Here is a 16,413-nt window from a genome sequence, read left to right as displayed (position 1 = left end):
AAATAGAGACCCGATGCTAATTATCGCACCTCGCTCTCAACTCCTCAACATGAACTATGCGCAGGTTGAGGTTAGGGGATGTCCATTATAAGCCAAAGGCGGAGCGGAGTCTAACCCTAACCCCTGCGGATAGCCGATAAGATAGGTACGCTGTCAGAGCTAGGCTCAACGTTGGCACCCACCTTAACGACAACCCACCCGCATGTGTAGATGCGACATGCGACGGCACCTTTGATCGATCTAGCAGCACAAACTCTCTAGTCGGACACTATTTAAACCATGTCGCAATTGGACAAGAACCCAAGCGGGGCCCCGAGATGGGTTGCCGAGCTACAGTCACCCGTGACGCCCCGAACAAAAAGCGGAAACATTGCTGACCCCCCGGGATTCCCGTCACAATCTGGCGGCAACTCCAAGGTGAGCAGAAACAGCAAACCTCCCCCTCATCTATCCGACCCTTGACATCCTCACCTTCAAGCTCTAAGCTGCCCTACTAACCGAGACACGGCGATTGCTTCCAAACTACAGAAACGCGATGCCGCGGCCAAGGATGGCAGCAAACCAGCGACTACGCAGACCCCGGAGGAGATGGACACGCTCAAGGTGAAGAAGGCGTGGGAGGTGGCGCTGGCGCCGATAAAGAGCCTGCCGATGACCTTCTTCATGATGTACATGTCGGGCAACTCGCTGCAGATCTTCACCATCATGACGGTCTTCATGGCGTTCAAGAACCCCATCGTCGGCGTCCTCGGCACCGCACAGGCCTTTGAGCGCTTCGAGACCGAGTCGAACCGCGCCCAGATGCTGCAGGTAAAGCTGGCGTATGTGGCGATGCAGATTGCGGCGCTGGGTTTGGCTCTGTGGAAGGTCAATGCGATGGGGCTGTTGCCGTAAGTTATTCCTTGTTTTTGGTATGTTTTTTTGAAGGAATTAAGCTAACTTTATTGTCTCTAAAAGGACGACGAGATCGGACTGGCTGGCTTGGGAGGCTCAGAGAGAGCCGCTGGAATATGCGCTTCCTGCATTATGAAGCAAAGAGTGGTAATCACAGGCTACTGTGACTTTGCGCAAACACAGTCTATGCGGCTCTCTACAGACATTCTCTAATAGACTTCATTCATCCTCTTCTGAAGCTCGCATATCATCGCCTCTTTGATCCATGCCCCTATAATTTGATAATAATGTCTTTAATGGAGTCTCCGCAGACGGCATAGGCCTGCTCCAAGACCTGCAAAGAGCTGCCTCGCACTACATCTTGCTCGGCATCTATGAGACCAATTCACCTGAATAGACAGCATCATATTTCACATATTTAAAAGTCCTCCAACTTATACACCTCATAAGCTGGCTCCTCAAACGGATGGGCTCTGTTCAGGAGTGATGTCTTCTAGTCAGCCGAAAAGACACTAGTAAAACCCTACGCAAGTCATATTTTGTCCCTGCAACGAGATTTTAACTGTAACTCACTTCTTCAACTCCTCCACAGCCTTCCTCGCAACACCCTCGCCGACGCAGAGTACCTCGACCCGCGCCTCCTCAATCTTCTCCAGTTGGCCCACGCTCCCCATGTTGGGGTTTGCCGTGTCGCCGGGTCGGAACTGGCCGGTACCCATGACGGTCCAACAGCACTCGGTGTAGTTGCCAGGGCCGGGGAAGCGCCCTGCGCCCGCGGCAAAGACGGCAGCTTTGCACTGTGTCAGTGCGGTTGGCGGCGTGAAGAAGACCAGCTTGTAACGGGCTGTCGCTGCGACTGCGGCTGCCATGGCTGAGTTTTGTCAAGTTTAGTTCCTTGGCTGTAAGTACTTGACTTGAATTTTTTATAAGGCTCCGGGGCGGGTTGAATTAAAGTTTTAAATGTCTTGGAGGATATGTTGAAAATTTGTAGTATATTCAAAATATATGTACAATGATGAAAGATGAGGATGACAAGTGCGGGGTATGATTCTGTGCAACATACAAGATATGTTCCAACCATTTCAGCCAAAGATTGAGGTGACATAAAAGGAAATCTAACGTTATTGTCTGATCGGGTATTATAGTGATTTGCTAGAAATGACAAGAAACGTAACTAAATAAAAAGGTATATCAACTCGGTAAAAAAAAAAAAAAAAAACTTATTTTCCTGCCTGCGTTCAACAACATCAAAAGCAGATATACCTCGCGGGTTGCGCCGTACATATCGACACCCCGTCAGCAGGGTGACATGCTCAAGGATCACAACATAGGCAGAAGACCTTCTTCATTCCCCATACGCTTTCGAGTTCATTGCCCACTCTTTTCCGCATCCTGTTGCGCCAACTCTTTTTGCTTCAGTTTCTCCTTTCGCAAGCGACGCTCTTCTCTCCATCGAGGGCCCCGCTGCACAAGGAGCCAAAGAATCGGCATCAGAGAGGCCGTTAGTAGCGCCCAAAAGGTGTAGCACCAGCCCCTGCCCATCGCTTCAACCATGTTCTCGATAAAGGACATGCAGATGGCGCCCAAAGAGCAGCGGAACAGGTTGTTGGCCGCCACAGCTGTCGCGGGGGCATCTGTGTAAAGGTCCACGATGAGCGTGTTCATCATGGAGAAGGATCCATTGACGGTGACGCCGATAAGGAAGCCGAAGAATAACACCAAGCCGAGGGCCTGTTCGGTCTGCATAATCCAGCTGTAGCAGATAGTGGACATGATCCCTAGCCCTAGCACCGGCGCGATGAGCTGGATCCTGGCCTTTTCGATGGGGAACTTTGTGAGGTCATCGCCACGCTTCATGTCGATTTTCATTCCAACCTTGTGGGCGATTCGCCTGTAGTTCCAGTCGAGAATATATCCTTGGACGATGGCCGAAAAGAAGCAGCCCACTCCATAAGGGAGATAGCAGAGACCAACCTGAAAATCGTTCAGATTGTATATGTTGTGTAGCTGCGGCGACATGGTGGCTAGGATCAACATGAACATGAGGTAAACGCACGCGTTGAGCATCAAGAGGAGCCCGAGGTCCTTCTCAAAGACAACCGCGAGCGTCTTGAACGGGTTTGGGAAGTAGAACTTCCTCTTGGGGGTCTCTGGGCGATCCGTCGGGTGTCGCCGCGCCTGGATATAGTCGACCACAGTCCTGTTCCAGCGCTGAGGAGGGATGGAACCATTGCCAACCACCTTGCGGCACGTCTCAGGTACCGCTAGGATAAATGGGATCAACCAGACGATGGTGAGGATGGCACAGAACCAAAAGATGGATCGCCATCCAAGGTACTCGCTCAAGGCTCCCCCTATTACAGGGCCCAGGGCCGGTCCGACTTGAATACCAGCACCCACAAAGCCCATATATTTGCCCCTCTCGGCGCTCACAGCCAAGTCGGCGACGACCGCGAAGCCCAGTGCCAAGGTCCCGCTGCTACCAGCACCTTGGACGCATCGAAGCACCAAGAGGGCAGCATAGTTGCTTTGAAGAGCGAGACCGATGTTGGCAAATACGTAAATGGTGAAGGCGATGATAAAGGCTGGCCTTCTGCCGGTCATATCGCCTAGGTCTCCGATGATGGTGGGTGAGAGCCCCTGCATGATCATGTAGGTCGTGATGGTAAGGTTCATCAGCCCAATGGAAACCCCCAGCTCGTTAGCTATAGGGGTGATGGATGGAAAGTAGATATTTGCCGTCATCGGAGAGATGAAGCTGGAGATGGAGACCATGCCAATGATCCATTTTTTGTTCAGAGTGCTGAAAGTGCTGTACGCAGGACCGGTTGACTCTCGACGTAGTTCTTCAAGGTCTGTCGGCGACCCATCGTCAGACTGTGAAGGGTCGTCCGTATTTGGCGTCGATGTGCCTGAGCTGTTCCAGACGCCTGGCCCACCTATGGGACTGGCTTGCACAGGCTTGGCAGAGCCATCGAGTGACGTCTGGGATTTAGATTCGGAGGATCCCTCACCACTATTTGCCATCATCGTTGTGAATACTGGCGAAAGGTACCTATATTGTAATAAAGTACAGGGGAAGGCCAAAGGGGGTGGTGCAGGAAGGGAAGATGAAAAGATGAAGAAAACCGATAAGAGGACTTTAACCAAGACTTGGCGTTTTGTTTTATTATCTTTTCCCTCTTATGTTTTTTTTTATTTTTTTATCTTTTTTATTATTTTTCGCCTTCAGTATGGCAGAGGCGTAAATTCCTCCTGTACCTGCTGTAGGCCAGGTCTTTTTAAGTGTGGGCCGCATTGGATAGAAACAACCTCCTACTCGCTTGTCAAAATCTTTCCGCATGCAAATATGCAAACCCCATCGCGATGGCCCGCGTTGACCCCGAGGACTTAACTCGCATATTCGCTGCTTATTCCCGAGAGAATGGCACCCTTTTCACTGTAGCCCCGGCCAAGAAGACAAGATGCCGACGTGGGTCACGGTGGTGAGTGGATCTCTCTCCGCCGGCTCTTGTACAATAGTATACATGGTAAAATGGTCTTTTTAGGAAGAAAATCTGGTGGGTTTGGCCATCTTGGCCATGTACCAAAGGAATGCCGGTGGGCACTGAAACACTAGCTCAACCAGTGCTAGAGACATGATATCCGGTCGGTGAGGTAATGTTTGGCTCAGTAATACCCTACCTACCTTTAATTATCTTCCTTGCTCCTTGCTTATCCAGAGAGCGATATCGGCATTGATGCACGAGATGTGAGTGAGAATGTGGATTTGACTGACGAAATGTGGACTAGAACTAGACTAGTTGCCTTCCGGATCCACTACTCGGGCTGCTCTCGAGCCGCTCCCGAAGTTAGGTAGGGAGCGATAAGTAAGGTAATAACCTGGACCTAGCCCACAAGGGTGGCGACACCATGTGCCTGAACCCTCGAGCCTCTACGCCGGGAAGGTGACGAACATGCCGACGAGCTCACGTGTTGGCGAGCCACTTTGGAAAATCTAAGAGTTCGCACTCCATCGGAGGGAAGTACTAGAAAATATTCAAATGACCATGGGAAAGCGATACCCTTGCATCTTTTGCGAGGTTCCTCTGATCTCGCACAGGCCGCCAGTAATTAGGAAATATTCAGCATAACCAAGATTTCCAATCGCAAAAAGGAAGGATCGGGAATACTCAGATCCTTTGATCTTAAGACCTGATCTCAAATACCTTATAGCAACATCATGGGTGAGGGGTCTGGTCGTATTTGAATTTTATACTTATTTGAAATACTTTCTTGGCAACTCATTTATTCTTTAGATCTGTACAGTATGAGGAGTACGAACTACTATAGTATGCTGAACGCAGGTGGGTCTAGGCGGGGTTCAAGCCACATCCATGTAGAAAGTCAAGCCACGGATTTGCAACGCGACACCTAAGCTATTGATACAACCACATCGTCACTAACATCAATATGCCCCCTGCCGGAACGTACCAGCTGGGCCTATAGACTTGACACTCACCAATACATAAGAATTTCTAGCACGCAATCCTGCGCCTGAGAATTGGAGGCGCACCACACTACAAAATGTCGAACATTACACCCATGTTCGACGAGCTGCTCAAACAGCGGGAAGCGTCTACCACAAAGAAGAGCTTCAGCTTGGAACAGCTCGACGAGTTTCTGAAGGAGGCATATCGAATTGTAAGAAGATATCAAGCAGCTACATAGTGTCTTCTGCCAAGTAGATTATCGCTGTCGTTTGCCTGCCTTGGTGACTGCTCAACGGCTAATGCGCCCACAGAACTCGCACATCAGTCTGCTGCATACTCAACTTAAGGATGTCCGCCAAGCCTACCTCTCGACAGCACCCTCTCGCAAATCGCAGCTGCACAGCAAGTTGAAACCGCATCAAAAAGCATTGACCGATCGGGAGCGCGAAGAGGTCGACGCCAACGCCAAAAAGATGCTGCGCGAACTCAACGCATCCATCCGCACGCTCGCCGACGCCGAGCAACTCCGGCACGAGACGGAACTCGCCGTGATTCGGAAAAAGCACTCGAGCGGCCTGGGTATGCTCGGATCGTGGGCATCAGGTGGTAAGAGCGGTGCGGGTGGCATGCTGGGCGGCAAGAAAAGCAAGGAGCACGAGGAGGCCGAGGCAAGGGAGGCGCAGATGGCTGGCCATCGGGATGGCGTGCTGCACTTTCTCCGACAGAGGCTCCAGCAGTGCGTAGAGACACAGCAATCGATGATGGAGGTGCGCTTGACGCGCGAGGTGGAGAAGAGCCGGAGCGTGCTTGCAAAGGCCAGGCCTGGCCCTATGCATGTCGGGGCCACCGGCACTCCGCCGAGCCTTGGGGCAGGTATAGGTGACCGCAGCCTGGAGGACCCTACCCTTTCAGGAACATCGTTTGTACCATTGCAGGACGAGGAGAAGAGGCGAGGACCACCACCACCGGACCTGACTGAGGAAGAGGTGCAATTGTTTGAAAAAGGCAGCCAGGATATGATGAAGTACTATGAGAGTACTCTAGAGAAAGTCATGTACGTTTCTGAGCGCGAGAAGGTCTCTTTTTTGGGTATTTTGCTAATCTGCATTTTGCGAACGACAGGTCGGCGGAAAAATCCCTCCTCGAAATATCTGAACTACAAACTATGCTTGTCAACAACCTAGCTACACAGTCCGCAGGAATCGAGCAGCTAGTTCAAGATTCCATGAATACTGAAGAAAACGTGGGTGGTGGAAACAAGCAGCTGAAGGAAGCCACCCAAAGGGCAAGCACAGCAAAGTATACGTTTTTTGCAGCAAGTGGTCTCTGTGCTTTCCTAGTCATATGGGACCTTTTGATATAATTATAGATCAATGAAAAATGCCACTTCCCAAAATAGAAAAAGAAGTAAATAAAGAAAAGTGCCCCATTCTTTACACACGACATTGAAGAATAAGTTGAAGTCTTCGCATATCGCATTATCGGTGTATCAGGCACATCAGCCGAAGGCGGCCATCCACATCTCGGAGACTGTAGCATGGAGGCCGAAATGACATGTAATCGGGCCCACAATCCATGGATTTCTGACTAACAATTAAGGGTACGAAGGTACCTCCTCGGTCAGAAGTTAGGTAACACCCATGAAAGGACTGCTCAGCAGATCAAAAATGGCCTCCACTGCTTTGACCGACTTGAAGTCACAATTCAATTCACTCTAAGTTCTGTAGGTGCACATGACTGCTGGCGTTTTTCAGCCGTCGAATTTGGCTGGGATATTTTCTTTTTCAGCCTGGTGGACAGGCCAGATGGATGGATATTCAGTCATGACAGGCAAAATTCTCTGAACATTGGACCAGAGTGGATTACTGACGTAACAAGAAGAACAGCCCAGATCGCCTTGTTGTGAGAGCGTCTGGTACTTCGTAATGTATGCGGGGGGTTGCCCGGGGTATCAACTAACGAGATTCAAATGCCTCGGAATTCGGGAATGTATTTTCCAAGACCTGCCTAGTTGGGCTACTGCTCGCTAACTACAACAGGTACAGCAGTGATGCTAACCCCATCAATTGACCCGGAGCTTTTATGCTGCAAATGATACAATCTTCACATGCATGCTTAAACTCAATGACTAGACACGAGCCGAGAATCTATATAATATCGCAGCATGGGACTCAGAAACAACCTTGGGTATTTTACTTATTAGAGAAACACTACAAATACAAACCTATTTTGTTTTCTTCAACTTGTCGGCGTCACCTCACTATTGCCGACCAACAAGTTTTCTTGAAACAGCAGGTTTCCGTGTCGGCCCATTTTATGACACATCATTGAGCAGCTCAAGGATACGGTTCCCTGATCCTAGCGGATATAGGCTGACATTTGTGACTCCATTGATTTGCGCGCGTTTGATTTTCCTGGGCGGAGTTTTTAGAGCTCCGACCGTCGCTGGCTGTGTGCAGAGCCAACCCAACGTAACAACAACCTACCTACCTAGGTAACCTAAGTTTACTCAACACCCCTTTAAAAACATGTCGGCAAAAGCAACCCGGGGTGGCACCTCTTCGAGCTCCCCGCAGAACAGCTCTTCCTCATCTCAATCCCAATCCCAATCCCAATCCCAATCCACCGCAGTTTCGAGGATACGGAATATTGCAAACCACATGATGGCATCACCAAACACAATCTTCACGGCCGATGTCGTTCCTCAGGCCCCAGAAGACCCTCTCTTTGGGTTGATGGCGGCCTACAGGGCCGATGAGAGCCCCGACAAGGTCGACTTGGTGGGGTTACCCCGATTTTGAGCTTTCATAACGCTAAGCCTAACTGTGCGAGCAAACAGCAACGTCGCTAACAACCAACAACGTACACATTCTGTAGGGAATTGGTGCATATAGGGACGACAACGCAAAGCCGTGGGTGCTTCCTGTTGTCAAGAAGGTAATGCCCTCCCCTCAATCAGCCCAGATACACTACCTGAATTCTGCTTCAGGATGCTTGCAATCACCCCGCGACCAGCCAGCTTTTAGCCCCTCCCACCACGGGACACATGATAGCACTAGCTTGGACAAGCGCGCTAACCAAAATTGATGCACCGACAAACACATCCAGGCCGACGAAATCATCCGCAACGACCCTAGTGCCAACCATGAATATCTCCCGATCGCCGGTCTGGCCTCCTTCACCAGCAAGGCTGGCGAGCTGATGCTCGGCGCCGACACACCTGCCAAAGGCCGCCTCACATCTGTGCAGACCATTTCCGGCACTGGAGCTCTGCACCTCGGAGCCCTCTTCCTCCAGAAGTTCTATCGCAAGGTCTATGGCAACTCGGTCGTGCACCTGTCAAACCCCACCTGGGCAAACCACAACCAGATCTTCTCCAACGTCCAAGTGCCGACGACGACCTACCCATACTTTGACAAGGGCACCAAGGGCCTTGATTTTGAGGGCATGAAGGCTGCGTTGAGCAATGCCGCAGAACACTCCATCATCCTTCTGCACGCTTGTGCACACAATCCCACTGGTGTTGATCCCACGCAGGACCAGTGGCGTGAGATTGCGGAGATCATGAAGGCCAAGAAGCACTTTCCCTTCTTTGACTGTGCTTACCAGGGCTTCGCTTCGGGCGATCTGGACCGTGATGCCTGGGCTGTTCGCTACTTTGTCGAACAGGGATTTGAGCTTGTCATTGCTCAGTCTTTTGCCAAGAACTTTGGCTTGTACGGTGAGCGGGCGGGCTGCTTCCACTACGTGTCGGCGCCCGCAGATCAGGCTGCCGAAACGACCAAGAGGGTCGCCTCACAACTCGCCATCCTCCAGCGCTCCGAGATCTCGAACCCGCCGATCTACGGCGCCCGCGTTGCCAGCATCGTACTCAACGACCCGGCGCTCATGGCCGAGTGGAGGGAAAACCTTAAGACCATGTCGGGCCGCATCATCGCTATGCGCAAGGAGCTAAGGGCGAAGCTCGAAGCGCTGGGTACCCCCGGCACATGGAACCACATCACGGACCAGATTGGCATGTTCAGCTTTACGGGTCTGACCGAGGCCCAAGTCCTGAAGATCCGGAGCGACTACCACGTTTACATGACCAAGAACGGTCGTATCAGCATGGCGGGACTCAACTCGCGCAATATTGATTATTTTGCCAAAGCCGTCGATAAGGTGGTGAGGGAGACGCAGTAAATTTGTATGAGAGCAATGGGCGATTGTGGGGAAGTACTGTGCAGATACTACTATGTCAAGCACTATCAAAAATATTTACAACACTTCTGTTTCGTATAGATGTGTACTTCTTTTCAAAAACAAATAAGGAAAAAAAAAAGACCAGTATTGATGATCTCAACTGTGAAGTGTACAAAACATGAGCTTTTGTTGTTTGTGTTGCTCTGGTAAGGAAATGGACGGCTTTTAGGTCCTGTTACGTAATCTGTGTTTGCTTGCATGCTGAACTCAAAAGCACCTTGGCTTGCTTGGGTGCAGCACTGCAGGTAGGTGCTGTAATTGCAGTACTGTACATACGGTAAATACGAAGGAGTCTAATTAGCGACTGACCACCCCAAATCCAGGCCTTGTTCAATCAACGCAGCGACTTCAACATCCCGAACTTTTTTTTTTTTTTTTTTTTTTTTTTTTTTTAAACCTGCTAGATGGAAACATTATCAGCGAAAAATGAAGTGCCCGGCCTGCTCCGGCATCCGTGTATTCAAGAAACCGGAACAGGCCCTCAACCCCGAAGTTGAGCCCGTCGAGTTCACATTCGTTTACTCTTTGCTGATCAAGGGCAAGGGCAGCGGCTGCCAGATTTGCTATGCCATCTTCCGCAGCATCGAGATACTCACCGATGGCTGCCGCGAGGGCCTGCCGATGAATGAATTCCTGCGCAGCCTCGGTTCCAATTGCCTCGTGGCCATCAAATGGACCCCGGGCCGACCTCTCGAGGTTCGCGCCGACGTTGTGGCCAACAAACCACGTGACACATCGCAACCAGCATCAAATCACAAGAAACGCCCGCGTTTTCAGATGCGGCTTTGTTTCGAACTGTTTACGGACGAGAAAACTAGTCGGTCTACCTCTTTCTGTTTTGTTTGAATGTGATTCTGATTTAAAAGAACGCCTTGGCTGACAAACCCATCCTTGTAACCCCCCCAAACGTATGCAGCTTCTTGGCCTAGCTCAGTGCCACTTCCGTGGTTCGGACCCGGCAGAATCATAACGAATAAGCCTAGCACCGACCGAAGGGCTCGTCTGATCAAGGAATGGCTCCAGGAGTGTCAGGAAACACACCCACGCTGCCAACAGTGGGGATCTGGCAACTCGTTCGTCCCCAGGCGCGTATTGGATCTAAGCGGAAACCCAAGGTCTAAAATCAGACTTCTGGACGGCTTCGATCTTAGCATGGGGGACTACGCCATCCTTACTAAACCTTCTCATAACACCAAAAATGATGCTGCCTTCCTGTCTTCAGCAACAACGCCGCCGTCGGCTTTGCACTTGACTTGGAAAAATCACAAGTCATTTACCGAATCCATTCGTTGGGTCGATCTACCCGCGGCTTTCAAGGATACTGTGGCTGTTGTATCCGAGCAAGGTATCAAATATCTTTGGATCGATACTCTTTGTATTCTCCAAGATGACGACTCGGATTATTGCGTAGGTACAACATTCGTCTGGCATGTTCTTTTGAGCAGTGCTAAACGCAAGCGGCATGTACGAAGAAACACTAGGCTAACCCTAACACATGACAGTGGCACATCGAGCACTTGCAAGATATCTATATGAATGCCTGTGTTAATATTGCACCCACCAGGATTCAAGATGTTGGCGCATCGTTCTTGGGCCCACGGAAGCTTTCACAGCCGGATGAGAAAGATTACAACATGGACAGAGACAGCACTCGGCCAAATCCTACCTTTAATCGAGCAGAGCAGGACATGATGTCGCACGAGATCGTCTTGACCCATAAAAAACAGAAATTTTCTGTCTACATGAGGCGCATGCTCTGTCTGAGCCATGACAGCTTCGGCTTAGGCCCTGGTTGTCCCAGCGCCCATCACCCAACAACCTCCAGATCCTGCAAGCGCAGTCGCTCTCGGCAAGACCTGGCTCTAGCACCGAACTTATTATCAGCGTGGGGTTTTGTTCAGCGGATGATGACAAGGAGGACGGTACATTTCCATTCATCCGAGATGGTATTTCAATGCCGATCTTGGAAATGTTGTGAATGCACCCCTTCTCCTGTCCGCCATAAGCCTCAGAGCAATCCTAGTGAGATTGCTTATTCGAGAGTGCCGCAAATTGTGCAGGGGCATCCAATCGAGTTCGTATGGAGGATGTTCATGGGCCAGTATCCCCATCTCCAGATGCCCGACAACCGAAGAAGACTTCATGCGTTAGCTGGAGTGTTGCCCTGGTTTGAAGCGCAGCTGGGTCGCGAAAGCTTTGCTGGAATTATGGCAGTGGACAAAACTGACCTTGCTTCGAAGCTTCTCTGGATGGTAACCAAGTCGGATAGTGACCGCAGTGAAAGCTTCAAGATCGAGTCGATGTTTCAGCCATCCTGGTCCTGGGTTTCCATGGTCTCAAAAGGGGTCGACACTGTGGAGATGCCTCAACGCCATGTGCACATCGACCCATCGTTTCTGGTCAATGATGTGTCCTATCGCAGCTCCATAGACGGCGTGAACGAGTTCCCCAAGCTCAGTGCTCGCTTCTGGCATCTGATGGCCAGCGGGCGTCTGATACTGGGCAAAATAAGCCCTAAATTCCGGAAGCATACAGGCCATAGCTTTGTGCCGGCGAATGAGCCACTGCTGGACTATTTCATACCACCACCGCCTAAGCCAACAACTCCGGTGCGGCCTCCTTTACCTTCAGCGCCTCCTCCAGTCTCAGCCGGATTGTGGGCACATGCGCCGCTACTTCTTGATCCCCAGGTATCAGCAGAAAATGCTGGCACTCGGCCGATGCTACGTTCCGCACTAAAATCGCGTACTCAATCGTCAGGCTTTCAACCCTCGTCAGAGGTAGACCGTCTGTTCATGCAGTCCGAGCCAGGATTAACCCCCCGAGCCGTCTTCATGTGGGATTGTGATAAGTGGGCGGCGGAGCAATCCTCGTCCGCCGGCAACTCGCCGATATATGCCTATTTTCTCCGAATTGGGGGCATTCGCTGTCCGAATGTGGCACATGAAGACGAGACGCAGATCGATGGTCATGTTCTGGACGAAGAGGGGAACTTGATTCCTGCGTGGGATCTGGATGTGGGCCTGGTCCTCCGTAAGGGATCGATGGCCAAAGCAGCGGTGGCTCGTGCGGCTGCGGCCGTGAAGAGCGCGTTGCTTTCTGGTGGCTATTTTGGGCCTGTTGTATCCAACTCGGGTCCTGCCATATGCCTCGAACGCATTGGTATCTTTTCGGTGCCACGCCGTAGGGGCTACTTCAGAAACGCTGAAGTTCAGGATGTCACACTCATATAATAAGATTTTGAGACTAACCTGAGGTAGGCACCCATCATAAATCCGCCATCAGGGTATATCGCTTAGCTCAGTCAAGGATTCAGTTGTATTTCTGCCTACGGGCCAAGGTCCGGACCGATAGCATCAGGGTGGTGGGCAAACATGAAGTGGGTTCGCCACGCGAGTTTACAGTTTTCCTAAGTTTACTTTGGAAATGACTAACCTAATTTTAAGGAAACCCACAAGATGACGAGAGAGTGCGGAATATACCGCACCAACAAGTAAACGCTGGAGAGGACCATATTCGTCCACGGACGAACGGAAAGAACAAAAGGCGCAATCCCTGCCACCCGGTGCTGAATAAGAGATATTTGCCCAGGCAAAGTCTAAAATGGATGCAGCCCTACCTTATTTGGGCCCTAACTCGGGAAGTGCCGCCGCTCATGACTTTCATTTCACGTCTTTACGACACCGACCTTGTGGCGCCTCAAACCCGAGAAGCCGAAATTTCTACCAGTATTGCAGAATTCTTATAGGGCTCACGGAACAGGAAAAATCAATGAATAAGACAAGTCTTCCAACAAGAAAAATTTGAGCAATAATTCTCCAGTCATGGTGATGCCATCATGTGGGTATACCACTAACAGGCCAAGATTTGTTCCTGATCAAGCTGAGTCTGGAGCCCACTCAATCAGAACACGCTAAGCTATCGGTAGAGTGGAGCCCTAGACCCTTGTTCTTTACATGCCGCTTTATTCCCGGCGGCGTGGGTACCCATGTAGTCCCATTTTTTTGTTCACATCAATATGAAGCCATTCCCATTCAATAATATGGTCATAGCCGGCCTACTGACTATAAAGGGCGGAAACCGCCCACCTGGGTGGCACTTGTTTGTGCCTTGCTGGGCCCGTGGATCTGTGTCAAACTGTTTGAGAGCACCTTGATTTGGCCTGAATATTGTCAACGGTTTTTTTTCTCACTCATATCTTCGTACCAGAAACCTATACACAATAATATTAATCATACTTTGTCACAATGGCAGAAAAGCTCGATTTGAAGAGCAATCCCGAAAAGGGACAAGCAGAAGAAAATCCAGAGACCTCAAGTCAACCACAGGCTCCCATCTCTAGTGCCAACCCCAAGGCAGAGTCAGGGGTCAGTCTTCATCGACTCACCCATGCAACCCCGACGAGCGAAGCTCTTCCTCCCACAGCAAACACACACTCTCCCAAGCCAACCGAATTTGATCCCCAGCCTGCTGTCACGCTTCCCTACCGCACCCTCAACTCCAGCGCCAACATCGATGAGTATGTCACCGAGGCACCGTCAGGTGAGATTGACGGCCCGCCCGAGAATGACGGGAGCGGACGGCACTACAAGCTGGTCACGTTCCTGCCCAACGATCCAGAGAACCCCAAGAACTGGTCCAAGGCGTTCAAGTGGTACGCGACCATGGTAGTGGCTCTCACCTGCTTCGTCGTCGCATTTGCGTCAAGTGTCATCACCGCAGACATTGCCGGCGTCGTGGAGGAGTTTGGCGTCAGTGAGGAGGTTGCGCTCCTCAGCATCACGGTGTTTGTCGTTGGGTTTGGTATTGGTAGGTTTTTGAAGACAAGTTTATTATGGATAGGAAACTAAATTCTGAGCGCTTCATAATATTGTGCTAACTTGGATACTTTTTCACGGTAGGCCCCATGATATTCGCTCCCCTGTCAGAGGTTTACGGCAGACAGATCATCTAGTAAGTGGCTTTGTGTACTGTTTACTTTCCAAAAGCTTCTTCGAGATCATCTAGCTGACACGTCACACACCTCAAAAACAGTGGTTCAACTCTTCTCGTCGCCGTTATCTTCATCATCCCTTGTGCTGTAGCCAAAAACATCGAAACCCTCCTCGTCTGCAGAGCCATCGATGGTATCGCCTTCTCCGCCCCAATGACTCTCGTAGGAGGAACGCTTGCCGATCTGTGGCGTAACGAGGAACGTGGAGTTCCCATGGCCGCTTTCAGTGCAGCCCCCTTTATCGGCCCAGCGAGTGAGTACATCTGGTTGGAAATAACCTTGCTGGGATGCCATCAGGAGAATAAGGGTTTACTGACTAACCTCGCAATCTTTTTGTTGTAGTCGGTCCCTTGGTTGGCGGTTACCTGTCTGATGCCACGGGATGGCGCTGGCTGTACTGGATCCAGCTCATCGTCTCCTTCGTCGTCTGGGTGCTCATCACCTTTACCGTGCCCGAGACGTACGCACCGACTATTCTTGCCCGCCGGGCTCATCAGATCCGAAAGAAGACCGGAGAGCAGGACCATGTCACGGAGCAGGACCTCGATGTCCGCCCGGCGTCGGAGCGGCTTGCTATCTTCCTCATCCGGCCCTTCCAGCTGCTGTTCGGCGAGCTCATCGTCTTTCTCATTTCCATCTACATGAGTGTTTTGTATGGATTGTTATACATGTGAGTAGCGACATGTATTCCGATTTGTCCTCTGGAGAGGGGTTTCATACCATATTTGCTGCTGACCCGGCCCGGATATAGGTTCTTTGTTGCGTTTCCGATTATCTACCAGAAAGGGAAAGGCTACTCGGCGGGAACAACTGGTCTCATGTTTATTCCCTGTGCCGTTGGCGTAAGCACCATCCCTCACCCCATTTCCTCATATGGGTCTCCTTTTCCTCTAACTCTTAAATATCGTCAACAGGTCCTCCTGTCCGCCTTCTGCGCCCCCCTCGTGAACAAGAACTACATGAGCCAAGTGCGCAAGCACAAAGGCAAGCCCCCCGCCGAGGTCCGGCTGATCCCCATGATGTGCTCGTGCTGGTTCATCCCCATCGGGCTCTTCATCTTCGCCTGGACGTCGTACAACGAGCTGTCGTGGGCCGGCCCGGCCATGGGCGGCTTCTCGGTCGGCTTTGGCTTCATCTTCCTCTACAACTCGGCCAACAACTACCTCGTCGATTCGTACCAGCACCAGGCCGCCTCGGCCCTCGCAGCCAAGACCTTCATCCGCAGCTTCTGGGGCGCCGCCGTCGTGCTCTTCACCACGCAAATGTACGACCGCCTCGGCAACCAGTGGGCCTCGACCCTGCTCGCCTTTATCAGCGTCGCCTGCTGCGCCATCCCGTTCCTGTTTTGGCGCTACGGCGCCCGCATCCGCAGGAGGAGCAAGTACGCCTATGCCGGAGATGACGACGATGCCAACGTGGGCGCTGCCGCCGCGCAGAACAGCGAGGACTCTTCGGTCGACCTGGAGAAAGGCCGCAACAAGGAGCCCGAGAGGGATATGGAGGACTTGAGGAGGGCGCAGAGCTACGTCAGCAACCCGTGAAATGGCTTTGCGTGTAAGTAGTGCCAACCGGTTAGGGAAAGTGTCCCGGCGCCTTTTGTCACAACTACGACCAACTATATCAATCTCTCCATAACTGGAGAACCATCGCATCCAGTGGAAACCTACCAAAAGACTCCAGAGAGCGCCGGAAGAACAAGAAAGGCCGCTCACAGTTGCAGGTGGCAAGCAGCAGGGAAATCTAGTGCAAGGTCCAAACTGTCTAGTCTCAACCTAGGTACTTGTATCTCCCGCCAAGTTTTGTGGGGGGGGG

General features: G+C 51.3%; 7 protein-coding genes across 7 annotated transcripts; 5 read left to right on the top strand and 2 right to left on the bottom strand.

The window, feature by feature from the left end:
• Window positions 1-279: 279 nt before the first annotated feature.
• On the top strand, window positions 280-1,030 carry PgNI_06738 (uncharacterized protein; the record flags this gene model as incomplete). Its single annotated transcript, XM_031126758.1, has 3 exons — window positions 280-417; window positions 529-890; window positions 958-1,030. 3 exons carry the CDS (start codon window positions 280-282, stop codon window positions 1,028-1,030), a joined length of 573 nt encoding a protein of 190 aa, XP_030981674.1.
• Window positions 1,031-1,312: 282 nt separating this feature from the next.
• Window positions 1,313-1,763, bottom strand: PgNI_06737 (uncharacterized protein; the record flags this gene model as incomplete). The annotated part of the gene is made up of 2 exons (XM_031126757.1): window positions 1,313-1,367; window positions 1,468-1,763. 2 exons carry the CDS (start codon window positions 1,761-1,763, stop codon window positions 1,313-1,315), a joined length of 351 nt encoding a protein of 116 aa, XP_030981255.1.
• A 499-nt stretch (window positions 1,764-2,262) lies between these two features.
• On the bottom strand, window positions 2,263-3,924 carry PgNI_06736 (uncharacterized protein; the record flags this gene model as incomplete). The annotated part of the gene is made up of 1 exon (XM_031126756.1): window positions 2,263-3,924. One exon carries the CDS (start codon window positions 3,922-3,924, stop codon window positions 2,263-2,265), a length of 1,662 nt encoding a protein of 553 aa, XP_030981257.1.
• Window positions 3,925-5,339: 1,415 nt separating this feature from the next.
• On the top strand, window positions 5,340-6,792 carry PgNI_06735 (uncharacterized protein). The gene is made up of 3 exons (XM_031126755.1): window positions 5,340-5,577; window positions 5,678-6,420; window positions 6,489-6,792. Exons 1-3 carry the CDS (start codon window positions 5,461-5,463, stop codon window positions 6,727-6,729), a joined length of 1,101 nt encoding a protein of 366 aa, XP_030981133.1. The 5' UTR covers window positions 5,340-5,460; the 3' UTR covers window positions 6,730-6,792.
• A 778-nt stretch (window positions 6,793-7,570) lies between these two features.
• PgNI_06734 (uncharacterized protein) lies at window positions 7,571-9,693 on the top strand. Its single transcript, XM_031126754.1, has 3 exons — window positions 7,571-8,146; window positions 8,244-8,303; window positions 8,475-9,693. The coding sequence occupies exons 1-3, from the start codon at window positions 7,895-7,897 to the stop codon at window positions 9,546-9,548; spliced, it is 1,386 nt and encodes a 461-aa protein (XP_030981259.1). The 5' UTR covers window positions 7,571-7,894; the 3' UTR covers window positions 9,549-9,693.
• Window positions 9,694-9,987: 294 nt separating this feature from the next.
• PgNI_06733 (uncharacterized protein) lies at window positions 9,988-13,597 on the top strand. Its single transcript, XM_031126753.1, has 5 exons — window positions 9,988-10,425; window positions 10,525-11,015; window positions 11,111-12,864; window positions 12,925-12,987; window positions 13,055-13,597. The coding sequence occupies exons 1-3, from the start codon at window positions 10,035-10,037 to the stop codon at window positions 12,839-12,841; spliced, it is 2,613 nt and encodes an 870-aa protein (XP_030981260.1). The 5' UTR covers window positions 9,988-10,034; the 3' UTR covers window positions 12,842-12,864; window positions 12,925-12,987; window positions 13,055-13,597.
• Window positions 13,598-13,855: 258 nt separating this feature from the next.
• On the top strand, window positions 13,856-16,142 carry PgNI_06732 (uncharacterized protein; the record flags this gene model as incomplete). The annotated part of the gene is made up of 6 exons (XM_031126752.1): window positions 13,856-14,417; window positions 14,510-14,561; window positions 14,643-14,854; window positions 14,944-15,271; window positions 15,353-15,443; window positions 15,516-16,142. The coding sequence occupies 6 exons, from the start codon at window positions 13,856-13,858 to the stop codon at window positions 16,140-16,142; spliced, it is 1,872 nt and encodes a 623-aa protein (XP_030981261.1).
• Window positions 16,143-16,413: the final 271 nt, after the last annotated feature.

The sequence above is a fragment of the Pyricularia grisea genome, assembly GCF_004355905.1.
Source record: "Pyricularia grisea strain NI907 chromosome Unknown Pyricularia_grisea_NI907_Scaffold_4, whole genome shotgun sequence".
NCBI classification, from domain to species: Eukaryota; Fungi; Ascomycota; class Sordariomycetes; order Magnaporthales; family Pyriculariaceae; genus Pyricularia; species Pyricularia grisea.
This window is presented reverse-complemented; position numbering and strand designations above follow the sequence as displayed.

What these genes read in the sequence shown, in the direction of transcription:
- PgNI_06735 (XM_031126755.1), top strand. Translation starts at nt 5,461, where the DNA reads ATGTCGAACATTACACCCATGTTCGACGAGCTGCTCAAACAGCGGGAA. An exon ending in TGAAGGAGGCATATCGAATT is followed by an intron (nt 5,578 to 5,677) that starts GTAAGAAGATAT and finishes ATGCGCCCACAG; the next exon opens with AACTCGCACATCAGTCTGCT. An exon ending in AGTACTCTAGAGAAAGTCAT is followed by an intron (nt 6,421 to 6,488) that starts GTACGTTTCTGA and finishes TGCGAACGACAG; the next exon opens with GTCGGCGGAAAAATCCCTCC.
- PgNI_06733 (XM_031126753.1), top strand. Translation starts at nt 10,035, where the DNA reads ATGAAGTGCCCGGCCTGCTCCGGCATCCGTGTATTCAAGAAACCGGAA. An exon ending in GTTTACGGACGAGAAAACTA is followed by an intron (nt 10,426 to 10,524) that starts GTCGGTCTACCT and finishes AAACGTATGCAG; the next exon opens with CTTCTTGGCCTAGCTCAGTG. An exon ending in ATGACGACTCGGATTATTGC is followed by an intron (nt 11,016 to 11,110) that starts GTAGGTACAACA and finishes AACACATGACAG; the next exon opens with TGGCACATCGAGCACTTGCA.
- PgNI_06734 (XM_031126754.1), top strand. Translation starts at nt 7,895, where the DNA reads ATGTCGGCAAAAGCAACCCGGGGTGGCACCTCTTCGAGCTCCCCGCAG. An exon ending in GCCCCGACAAGGTCGACTTG is followed by an intron (nt 8,147 to 8,243) that starts GTGGGGTTACCC and finishes CACATTCTGTAG; the next exon opens with GGAATTGGTGCATATAGGGA. An exon ending in TGCTTCCTGTTGTCAAGAAG is followed by an intron (nt 8,304 to 8,474) that starts GTAATGCCCTCC and finishes AAACACATCCAG; the next exon opens with GCCGACGAAATCATCCGCAA.